The following is a 12,342-nucleotide window of genomic DNA, read 5'->3' on the forward strand; positions in this document are numbered from 1 at the left end:
CAACACCCCGCTGGTTGAGAACCTGATATACATCTAATACACCCAAAACGAGCGGTGCTCCACTTGGTTCAAACAGTATATGGGATTATACAGACACTGAGAACGCTCCCGTACCTCCAGATTCTTGCTCTAAACATAACAGTGCCATTCTATGGCGGAAATACGTTCACAATAAAACTGTGGAGCACTGCACCTACTAGACATGGATCGAGACATTTGGATGTTGACTCTTTCTGAAGGGTATGGAGAAATAAATGCGTCTAGAGAACCAGTCAACGTTGTCTAACAAACCATTCAAAGTAGTTGGCTAACACCATCCATAATATCTTCTGCCTTATCTTCGTGCTTCAGTATTATCCGTTGCAGCTTGAGCCATACGGCCACCAGCCACCCGTTGCTACACGCCCTCCTCTCCATCCTAGCAACAACGTGCGTCGTGCTGCTGCACCACACAACGACGCCAGCTTCGGCAACCATGTCGATATCGACATGTCTGAAAAGTCATGCACCCACTTCCACTCATAATTTTGTCCTAGGTCTTCCCTTTGCCCCGTCAATTGGGATACTCGAGTAGTTTTCATGTTAAACGGAAGATGACTGCAAAAGGACTCCATTGCCCCATCCAAATGTCATTCATTCCTAGCCCCATTATTTCTCTCTCGTATCTCCCTCCCACAGCTCATGCATGATCATTGATCCAGTTTGCTCCCCTTCTCTTTGTTGACACAAATTTCAAGGCTCGTCGTTCGATGGCTAAGGCCTGCTGGTTCTTGGTCTTTGTGGGGGTGTGGTGGCGGCCACTGATGCTCGTGGTGGCCGAGGACCAGCAGGGTGGAGACTGCTCGGACGAGAAGTGCGGCAACGTCAGCATCTTGGATCCTTTCTGGCTCACCGACAAAGCTACGGGAAAATCATGCAGTTCTGATCCCCACCCGGGCTACGATGTCGCTTGCACCAACAACAGCGATCCAACTCTACGGAGCTCTATACCCCTCAACAGAGGCTTCAAAATCCTCAACATCTCTTACGAGCAACGCAGCTTCCATGCCGTTGATGTCGGCAAGCTGGACGTATTGAACGCCACCGACAAGTGCCTTGCGGTGTTCTATAACACCTCAGTCAAACTGAAGGGACGCCCGTTCAAGATCGCCCCCGTCAACCTGAACCTCATCCTGTACAACTGCACCGAGGAGGACGGAGCAGCGGCCGCGGCACGTCAGAACATAGAGCTGGTGAAGATGAACGTGAGCTGCATGAACGAGTGGGAGGTGCTTGTCCGCGCGGGAGTATCTCACGACGCGACCGGGAACTATGCTAGCTACGCTCTGGAGGGCTGCAATGCTCTCATCATGCCGGTGCTGGCCTCGTCGGCAGGGGCGAATGCGAGCGATTACGAGCAGCTCATGAGGGATGGCTTCCTCCTGACATGGGATGTGCCGCTCCCGCCTCATCCCCCTATCTTTCCACGTAAGTTTGTCAAGCATTTTCCTCACTTTAGTGTTTATTGCAAAAATGTGCAGTGCCTCACGTACATTTTCCACATGACCGCCCGCCTGGTACTGGTAACCTCACGTACCTTGCTGTTTTACTCCTTTCTATACAATGTGCAGTGCAATCAGTTAATGCAACTTATTGATAACATAGCACCATGCTGAGTTGAATTTGCATTGAAGTCGAGTTACCCATAATTGATCAAAGGAGAGTTTGTGTTATCCAAAAAGAGAAAGGTTCAAAATTCAAATAAAACGGGTTAGAACTTTAAAATGATTTTGTCAAGCATTTTCCTCACTTTAGTGTTTATTGCAAAAATGGACACATCTAATTAGCAGCCCAACACCAATACATAACCAGCTGCCGTAGATGATTTAGAAACCACACATAATATGACAAACAAAATTTGACCATATAATAATATATAAAAAACCGAGGCACCTTCCCACCACTAGAAATCTTAGTTTTAAATAGCCGGCTATAGCTCCGCTATAGCCCTTTCAGCAGGGTGCCGCTCAATGGTCGCCTTCATAAATAGCTCGCTATAGCTGATTTGGAGGCCCGCCGCTATTTTTTATAGCCCGCTATTTAAAACATTGCTAGAAATACTGCACTGTCGCTAGTGCCATTTTTGAGAGAGGTCGAGAGATATGAGACAGTGCCAGGTGAGAACATACCAATGCACAATGGCATCTCATAAAAGGTTGTGTCTTTTTGAAGAAAAATCCAAATTAGATATAAAAGATAGGTAATTAGAAAATAAAACTAGAGCTGTGAAGAGTGTCAAAAAAGACACAATATCAGACACTATTTATAGCTGGATTCGTCTTTTTTTTTTGTTTCACTATGTGTAGATTGAATTTGATTCTGAGATTTTGTAGAATTGTAGAAACACATCTTATTGGCTTGTTTATTTATTTGAAAGTGAGTCACAACTTTATGGAGATGCTCCACCGTATCCTCTCGGTGGCATGCATATGCTGCTGCTGCCAAGTGCGCTCAGTCAACCTTAGTCCACGCACTGTTGGCACTCACATCGCCTGGTCCAGACTTGTTGTTTGGGTTGTGCTGGTGGAAAAAACCAGTCTGCTGAATAATCAACGAGTCAATTTTTCACCTTCCGTCTTAATTACCTCCCTTTATTTCAACATTCCACCACGCAAGTCCTTTTCATCGGTACCATATCTCCAACAGTTTTCCACTATCCACGCTCGGGCTAGGCAAACACGAGCGCTTAGGAGCAGCTCATCAACGATGGCTTCCTCCTGACATGGAAGCGCCCTCTTCCTGCATCTGCACGTAAGTTCACCTGTCAAATCACCTTTTAACCAAGCTCGTAGCTAATCTAAGACGAGCAGTGCCTAATTTGATTGGATTTTCCTAATATAACCAATCAATCATGTAATGGACACATCTAATTCCTCGTACTCATGGTTTACATTATACTATCATGTCAGGAAATTTGAAATACCGACTCTTAAAAGTAAAACGCTGAGAGTGAAATATACGTCAGGAACGCTACCATGGTGCTGCTGTCTGCAAAGCACACCCAGTCTATCTTTGGTCCATAGTTGGCTGTTACATCGCATCGCACCATCTCATTAGTCAAGATTTGTCCCTGGGTTATGCTGAACTGTTTACATTCTTTCAAAAAATCATTTGCTCAACCAGTCAAATCCTTCGTACTCTAGCTGTCTCCCACCTTCATCTATTGTCATTACATATATCGTCCACGCAATTCATCAGAAGTCAGGCTGCAAGTGGACATGGGCCGCCCACGGTGCCCACTTAAAATCCCACATATCTTGCATTCGTGGACACCCACGTATCTAGCGTATTTGGAAGTGGATTAAGTGGGTTGTCCCGCGGACACCACATAGAACCCACATCGTCTTCCTCGTTCGGTGGCTCCCTAAGGGGTTGTTTGGATACAGGGAATTAGATGTGAGATTTTAGAAAACGAGTTTTTGGAGGATTTTTAGGAAAACCAGTTTTGGTTAGTTATTCTGTTAACGTCGGTACATACAATACCTTGTTTGGACGCGAAAGTAGAAAAACGGGATTTTGAGTTCTTCGTTTTGGGAGAAAACAATTCATGGAGGTGTGGTGCTTCGGTTCGCTCTTGGCACCTACACGCATAGTGGCAGACAACCACACCGTAAACGGCTCTCCGGCGGAGGTTCGCGGTTTTCAGCGTGGCCGCCGGGGTGATCGTGCTTATCGCCTGATCGTGCTCTGCTTCGCTAGCCGGTGTCATGCATGTTGGTCCAGGTTCCCATCGAACGTTGCTCCGGTGACGAATTCTTTCCGCCGTGAAGATGCACGTACATGTAGCTCGCATATGGTAAGACACAAGTAAACGGAGTAAATCGCCTTGATTGATTCTCAGGCCAGACATGCATGTAACACCTAGCTGCTGGATTGATTCACCGGTAACAGCAGAGCACAACGCACATGCTAGGGAGGCGGGACCATGACCTATAAGCTGGAGTATCTGCATATCGACGACGGAGGTGGTTGTGAAGTCCACGTCCACCATGGAGGCGGCAGCCGGCCGAAGTCCATGTCCGCCATGGAGGCGCTGGGCTAGGTGGAGCATCGCAACATGCTTCTGGGTGCCTGGCCGAGATCGGCAAGCTGCTGTCACGGCCGGCGTAGTTTACCACGATCTGCGCCTGGGACTTCGTTGATCTCCTGGTGCGTATAGAAAACCCGTTTATATAAAAACGTCTATTAGTCGTTTTTGTATAAACTCGTTTTTTGGGCTTTTGGAAAACTCGGTTTACTATATCCGCGAGTTAGTTAGATAATCCAAACAATGTTTTGGGTTGTTACACCAAAAATCAAGTTTAAGGGAAACTAGTTCTCTATAATCTAGCTATCCAACGAAAACGTCTCCTTATACATGTTCGGATGATGCAGAGTGGGTCGGGGCGCGCGGCCACTTAGCACCTGTGTTTTGATTTTCGGCCGAATTTCGTCCATCTCGTCTGGGCCCGGTAATTGTCTGTGTCGGCCAAAATTTTCGGCCCAGTTTGAACTTGTTTTCGGCCCAATCCAACTTCTGGGGCCACCCCACAGTTTGCCGATCGAACCACACCCGAACCCTAAATGAATCACGATCCCCGCTCCCCCGTGTGTGTGCGGCGGCGGCGCTGCGCCCAGTCGCGGGCTCGTGGCTCCTCCACTCGTCGCCGCATGCCTCCCAGCTAAAGCCTGCAGCTCCTGCCCCATTCGCGCCTTCCCGGTGGCCCGGCCCCTGCTACAGACCTCTGCCGACTGCGGGCTGTAGGTGAATCCAGCGGCAAATCCTCCTCAACTCTGCAGCACATCTCCCCGTCCTTGTTTCAATCTTTGTGGAGCTGATGGTGATGTTTGACTGATGCAAAGTTTGGTAAACGTATACGTACATACGTATTCCTTAGTGTTGTTCTACTGCTATACTTTTGCTCTGCTTGTTTTCAATTTTTTCGGCCGAATTTCTGCCATATTTCGGTCAAATTTTGTAATTTCGTCCAAGATTTGACCGGAATTTTTGAAATGGCCGAATTTCGTCCATCTCGTCTAGGGGCGGAAAAAAATGCAAACCGAAAGCCAAAACACAGCTTAGCACTGCCGTCCACTTCCTCCATGGCCGGCGGCGGCGAGCTGCGAACTCTGCACACGGGCGCCAGCAGAACGCGATGCGGTGGTGCGGCTTGAAGCCTGGCCAGCTGGCGTGGTGGCACTGCAACAGCTTGTGGCACCGGCCATGTGCCGGGTGCGAGCAGCTGTGCGAGGACATGGCATGCGGCACTGCACGTTGCGCCGAGGCCAACGGAGGCGCGACGGTCGTCGGGGCCGTGCGGCTTGGCTCGCGGCGTCTGCACGTAGAGCTCGCGCGAGACACGCGACATGGCCAGGGGTGCGCACGCCTGTACCACGGTAGAGCGCGTCAGCACTCGGACGATGCCTAGCGGCGGCACGCGTGATGGGAGGACGATGGCCATCGGCTCACGGGCTTAAGAAAACAGAATGAAGGACGCGGCGGACGGTAGGACGGCCAGTTCGTCGCGCGCCTACGAGACCAGCGGGTATGTCGCACGGAGCTTGGAGTTCGGGTGTGCCAGCTACTTATGCCACGTCCAATGGGACATGGCTTCACATGCGGGCGCCATGGCTACACACGGCGGTGATGGCATGCAACTCATCTAGTTTGCCCACTGTTATGTAATACTCCGCTACTGCCATGTGCAAGAGCAAGAAGATGGATCCATTCCACTTCTCTGCAGCTGCCATATGTTCTACTCACCCAAAACAGCACGACAGCATCGAGTCTCTATAGTGGTAGTGGGTATGGAGAAGTAAATGCGTCGACAGAACCAGTCAAGCTTGTTGGCTAACACCACTTATACTATGTTCAAATCATACTTGTTCTCCCTTATCATCGCCCTTCAATATTATATCTTCAGTGATAGAACCAGTCAAATTTGTTGGCTAGCACCACTTGCACTATGTTCAAATCAGACTTGTTCTCCCTTATCATCGCCCTTCAATCAATATTACATCTTCAAATCAGACTTTTGGCATGTATTCAACCTCACTGTTTTCCCTTCTGTGGTCCTTCGTTCTGCATCTCTCCTCCATTTATTTATCTTGGTATCATCCACGCAATTTATCTATCTTCATATCCCCTCCTCCTACCATGAATTATGCAGTTTAGGTTTGGTTCATATCTCCTCCCGTCAAAAAATTATCCACCTCGTGTGTTCCCATGTGTCAACGAAACCATTGACCAAAATCCGCCTCGTGTGTTCCCATGTGTCGGGCCATGCTGTTCTTCTTCCTCGTCATCGTCTCCGGAATGCTGGCACCGATGGTCGCGACGGCAGACAGTGGATGCTCGCCGGAGCCATGCGGCAACTTGACCATCTCCTCCCCATTTGGGATCGTCTCAGGTCCTGGGGAGAACAGGTGCGCCCACTTCGGTTTCCAGGTCCACTGCAGCACCGACGGCATCCCGTACCTCGGGTACAACGACCGCGGGTACAGGCTACAGATCCTCGTAATCTTCTACGGCAACCACTCCCTGCGTGTCTCTGACATCAACAAGCTCAGAGATCTCGATGGTTCAAGCCACAAAGGCTGCCATGTCCCGAGGGCCAACACAGTCACCAAGATCGGGCCTCCATTCTCCATGAGCACCCTCAACCGGAACCTCATCTTCTACAACTGCACCAGGGCACCGGCACCGTGGACGGCAGGGCTGACGGAGACAGCGTGCCGTAATAACACGTTTGTCCGTGTGGGAGGGCGTTACAATGAGACAGGCGGGGTCGACAGCAGCTATGCTTTGGACGGCTGCAGCACCACGACCATGTCGGTGATGAGCTTGTCGGGCGAGGCGCATGCGAGCGACTACGAGTGGCTCATCGGCAATGGCTTCCTCCTGACATGGGATCAGTCCCCTCTCCTGACATTTATTAGTGGTAAGCTCACTGATCCGTCGTGAAATATTTCTTTCGGTCAATGCCGGTGGAAAATGACAACGATACTTTGACCAAATTTTTTTTTTCGAAAAGGGGGGACTCCCTGGCCTTTGACCAAAACTACTACTACTACTAACTACTGCTGCTGCTGCTGCCAAAAATCTGTCGTCCTGCAAGCCGGCCTTGTGCGGGGACCTGCGCATCGCGCACCCCTTCAGGCTCAACGGCACACACCCGCCAGAGTGCGGCTACAGAGTTTTTCAGGTCAGGTGCGTAGATGGCAGGGCGTACCTCCAGCCATACCAGATCTTCGACATCTCCTACGAAGACAACTCATTCCGGGCCATCAACACCGACATCTCCTCCTACGGCATTTGTGACACCGAGCTCAACATTAATGCCTCCTCCGACCTCGGCCTCACGCCCTTCCGCATTAGCGCGACCAACCAGGAGCTATTATTCCTCAACAACTGCACCGAGCTCCGGTCACAGCCTCCGCCACCTGCGTGGGCGCCTGTCAATTGTTCGGATGGATTCACCTTGCCGACGTCCAACTCGTTCACATGGCTTGCCGGAGCGTACAAGCCCAACGACCATTGGAGTCCGGTGCCAGGGGGCTGCAGGGTGTCCACGATGCCGGTGCTGGGGTACGAGGGCGCGTCCGGGGCGGACTACGGGCGGCTGATGCAGAGCGGGTTTCTTCTGGAGTACATGGTGGGTGACTGCAAGGCGTGCGAGGAGAGCGGAGGGCTTTGCCTGATTAATAAGACCAACGATATCTTCGAGTGCCACTGCACAGACCGCGTGTCTCCGTCTAACATCTGTGGTAAGCTTCGCACGTATAATAGCGACAGTGGGTTTGACCTGTGCAAAAACGATGCATCGGTTTAGTTCAGTTTTGACAAGATTAGTAAGTTATTTTTTTATCTGAAAATAAGCAGGTTCTGTTACAGAGGAGATTTACAGGAGAAGTGAACACATCATGCGTCTACCTGCTAATTACTACACTGCTTACTAAAATGCAGTACTAAGTACTAACTAGTGTGACCGGTCTAGTTCTGTGCCCTAAGTACTCTTTGGTTTTGGTGCACTGTGCATCATGCTGGTACGGCGGACATTTGCAGAAAAATGCGGACTGAGATATACCGTTCATTGCAATGTCACTGAAACACATCCTTATAACTCACAGTTTATGCAATCTCTTATATTGGCTATCAAATCTACACAGGCTATAATTAAAGTATATTTTTTGTTAAACCTGTATTTGAGCGACATAGTTGCTTAGTCAAAAGAAAGCCCGTGTTCTATTGTTCTTCACTATCTTGCAATGTTTCTTGTGTGTGTTATACCTCATCAGCAGAATATTGGATATTCATATACGATGCTTATATCTCTTTCTTTTGGAAAAACAACCAATGTAGTACTATTAGGGGACATTATTTCTACTCATAATTGTTACATTATATTCCAGGTAGCAGCGAGAGGAGAGGGAAGAAGATTATGGTAATAGGTACGGTAATTTTTTGCCATCTTTTCATATGTAACAATTTGAATATAAGTAGTTCAGTAATAGTGATTCTCTATGATTAAATAGGAAATTAAGCATTTATCAAAAATTTATCATGTCTGTAATCATTGAAAATTGATTTTAAAAGAAAAATCTGAAGAGAAGGTTGTGACTATACTCAGGCACACTGCACCCCCTTATCCAACCATCTATTTGCTACTTTTCGATCCGTGCGTGAACTTTTCCTCCTTTTTTGTTTCTCTCAAATGAAACAACATACTAATTTCAAAGTTTGCAGGTCAACAAAATAATTAAACTACAACGTGTGGAAAAACTTTTGGACTTTTTCGTACATCATATATACTACAAATAATATTTCTTAACCAAAAAATCTGATTTCGTTGAGCAAAAGAGTATGAAACTTTTTTCAAACATTGTAGTTCCGAATTTTGTTGATCTGCAAAGTATGAAGTCGATATGTTTATTTGTTTGAGAGAAACAAAAAAAATGGAACTTCCATGTAGTAAGTTAGTTGAGTAGCACACATCAAAGCAGTATTGAAAAGCTCAGATAAGGGGTGCAGTGTGCTTGGGTTTAGAAAAAAACAGTCTGTTGCAACTTTTGCCACCATGTACTCTTGTGGAAGGAGAAATTTATACTAATGATGGTCTGGAAATCATAGTATTATAACTTCTGTTTTACAAAAGGAAATAACATCTGCTTCCATCTCAGGTATGACATCAGTAGCTGCAACATTTCTCTTTGCATGTCTTTATGTGCTGATATGGCATAGAAAGGGGAAAAGACTATGGTTTCTCCTTTGCAAGAAGACTAGCAGCACCACTGAAAAGAATTATGAGGCCATGATAGTGTCGTATGGATCCCTAGCTCCAACAAGATACACGTACTCAGAGGTAATGAAGATAACATCTTCTCGCAACAATCAGCTTGGGAAAGGTGGTTATGGTGTGGTTTTCAAAGGAAGACTACATGATGGTCCTCTGGTGGCTGTGAAATTCTTGCATGACTGCAAAGGAAATGGGGACGAGTTTGTGAATGAGGTCATGAGCATTGGCAGGACCTCTCATGTTAATGTTGTTAGCTTATTTGGGTTTTGTTTGGAGGGATCAAAACGAGCTCTTATATACGAGTACATGCCCAACGGTTCCTTGGATCAGTACATTTATTCAGAGCACCCCAAAGAAATTTTAGGATGGGAGAGGCTTTATGCGATAGCAATCGGGATTGCGCGTGGCCTCGAATACTTGCACCATAGCTGTAATACACGTATCGTCCATTTCGATATCAAGCCCCAAAATATCCTTCTAGACAAAGATTTTAGCCCAAAGATTGCTGATTTTGGTCTAGCTAAGTTGTGTCATACAAAGGAGAGCAATCTTTCAATGACTGGAGCTAGAGGAACAATTGGATTCATCGCCCCAGAAGTTCACTCTCGAACCTTCGGGGTGGTTTCAACAAAGTCAGATGTTTATAGTTATGGAATGATGCTGCTGGAGATGGTTGGAGGTAGGAGAAACGTAAAATCAATTGTTGCAAAATCCAGCGAAAAGTATTTTCCAGATTGGATTTACGATCACTTTGCACAAGATGATGGACTACAAGCATGTGAAGTGACAAGAGAAATTGAGGAGATTGCGAGAAAGATGACATTCATTGGCTTGTGGTGCATACAAGTGTTACCTATGTATCGCCCTACTATAACCAAAGTTCTAGAAATGTTTGAGAGAAGCTTAGATGATCTGGACATGCCGCCGAAGCAGAACTTCTGTGAACTACTGTAAGATATTTCTCTCATATTTTTGTTCATTTGTTTCTTTGCAACAACCTGACCTGCGTGCTTATCTCTCATTGCAGTGAAAGTTCAGCTCACAATATGGATGTACAAAGTTCAAGTTCTACCAGATCTGAGCAGATAGGCCTTGTGAATCAAGACTGTGAGAAGGTGGCCTGTACTAGAGTACATTCAGAAATTGAACAAGCGCAGCGAAATTCGGCATTGTAGTAGACCATATTCCATGTATGCATGACCTAGAGTCAAGAGCATCCATATACCAGCGTCCTAAGTTACCGACCACAGAAGGAATACAATTTATTGTGATGAGTTTTGTGTTCCAACTGCTAAAAGGCATCGGAGGCAGACAGCCAGCAAGGCCTTCTTGGCTGTAACTACAGCCCCTAAAATTTCATAATCCGGATGCATACAATGTATATCCATCTAAGCATTGTAACATTATATGCCAATTCATAGCAAACAGATTAATCGTAAAAGCGGAACGCGTATACATACTTGGGAGCTGTTCGGGTAGCCTCTAGCTCTGCCAGATTCAAAGATCCGCAGAGTACCTATTTCCCCGCTCCGTAAATTTAAACTGCTGCTCCGGCTGCTCCGGGAGCGGAGTTAAGGAGCGGGAGGGACTCCGAACAAGCCCTTGGTCCTCTCCGTAGATTGTATCCACTCAATCAAGCCGTGCTTCTCCGTAGTTTGTAGCCGTGCTTTTCCTTGACTCGCGCAGAACCTCGCCGGCGACGACCGCCCAACTCCGCCCGCCTATTCCTCTGCCTCCGCTGGCGAGCCGAGGGTTTGGCGCCGCTTCTCAGACAACATCGCCTCCGCTGCCCCTCATTCGCCGCTGTAGCCGCCGAGCGGGTCCGTAGCTGTTGGTTGGTGATCTCACCCGTGGTGGCAGAGATCCACGCCCCAGGGGACGCCGCGGCGAGAGGCCAGGCTCTTCTCTGCGTGGGCCACGACGGCAGCCGCACGCTGCAGCGTGCGCCGGCAAGGGAGCGAGCGCGGTGGGAGATGGTGCGCGGGGAATAGGGGCACGCACCGGCAAGTCAGCAGCGGCGCAACGCCGATCCACGTCGGAGGTTTTGGGCTATAGCCCTTCTCGAAGATGGCAAGTAGTAGTACGACCCAGGAAGCAACCAGGCCCAGTTTGTTCTCGCAACCCAATTCTGCCCTTACGGCCTTACTTTCCCTTTTCCTCTTTTTTTTTTTAGAAGATCGCTTTATGATTATGTTTCCATTCAAAAAGTATGGCTCCTCCAAGGCTCTGATTTGCAGATGCACACATTCATACTAGAAATGCTACATCGACGGAAAATTAATTAACATTTATGGGAGACCACGACGAGAGAGAGAATGACGCGGGTCCACCTCGAGCGACAAGGGGCGATCGGCTGGCGATCCCGGGCTACCACTAGGGTTAGGGTTTCTCATCGGAGGTGTTCGTGGTACGATGGTGATCTGGGCGGCGACGGCGCCTCCCAAAGCACGGATCGACTAGGGCTTTTCAGTTCTCCTGAGATGGGGGGCTATAGCAGAGAAGGAAGGCGGGCGGCAAGTTGAGGTATCATAGTAGAAGACAGCGACCCCGAGATCGACGGCGAAGAGTGGAGCTAAGGAAGATGAGATGACACGGCGATCGAAGGACGCGGACTCGCCGGCGGTGAGCAGAACGCCAGATGCGACGGCAAGCCTCTCGACCAGACTCGGCAGGATGGTGTTAACGGAGAAGGAAGTGCAGGGTTTCGTTTTCCAAGGACTAGTGGAGGAGATCCCAGCCGCGAGGAGGTGGTCTCTGTTCAGAAAAGTGTGCTCGTTAAGACCCATGAACAAGAGCCTGGAATGCTATATGAGGAGGGCGTGGGGTTTACACCGAGACGCTCAATTTCGGGATCTGGGAAACAATCTATTCTAGGTTCACTTTGAAGGGGAAGGAGACTGGAAGCATGCAAGAAATAACAGACCCTGGCAATTTGATTTTAATGTTCCGATTCTAAAGGATTACGATGGTAAGACCAGGGCTTCAGGGATGATTTTCAATACGATAGAAGTTTGGGTCCGTGTAGAGG

General features: G+C 48.2%; 1 protein-coding gene across 1 annotated transcript; it reads left to right on the forward strand.

The window, feature by feature from the left end:
* Window positions 1-582: 582 nt before the first annotated feature.
* On the forward strand, window positions 583-10,633 carry LOC123073838 (LEAF RUST 10 DISEASE-RESISTANCE LOCUS RECEPTOR-LIKE PROTEIN KINASE-like 2.4). Its single transcript, XM_044496856.1, has 4 exons — window positions 583-1,467; window positions 8,431-8,469; window positions 9,199-10,264; window positions 10,342-10,633. The coding sequence occupies exons 1-4, from the start codon at window positions 750-752 to the stop codon at window positions 10,487-10,489; spliced, it is 1,971 nt and encodes a 656-aa protein (XP_044352791.1). The 5' UTR covers window positions 583-749; the 3' UTR covers window positions 10,490-10,633.
* Window positions 10,634-12,342: the final 1,709 nt, after the last annotated feature.

The sequence above is a fragment of the Triticum aestivum genome, chromosome 3D, assembly GCF_018294505.1.
Source record: "Triticum aestivum cultivar Chinese Spring chromosome 3D, IWGSC CS RefSeq v2.1, whole genome shotgun sequence".
Taxonomy (NCBI): Eukaryota; Viridiplantae; Streptophyta; class Magnoliopsida; order Poales; family Poaceae; genus Triticum; species Triticum aestivum.

Coding starts and splice junctions, on each gene's coding strand:
- LOC123073838 (XM_044496856.1), top strand. CDS start 750: ATGGCTAAGGCCTGCTGGTTCTTGGTCTTTGTGGGGGTGTGGTGGCGG. Junction 1,468..8,430: donor TCATCCCCCTATCTTTCCAC/GTAAGTTTGTCA, acceptor ATTATATTCCAG/GTAGCAGCGAGAGGAGAGGG. Junction 8,470..9,198: donor GAAGAAGATTATGGTAATAG/GTACGGTAATTT, acceptor CTTCCATCTCAG/GTATGACATCAGTAGCTGCA.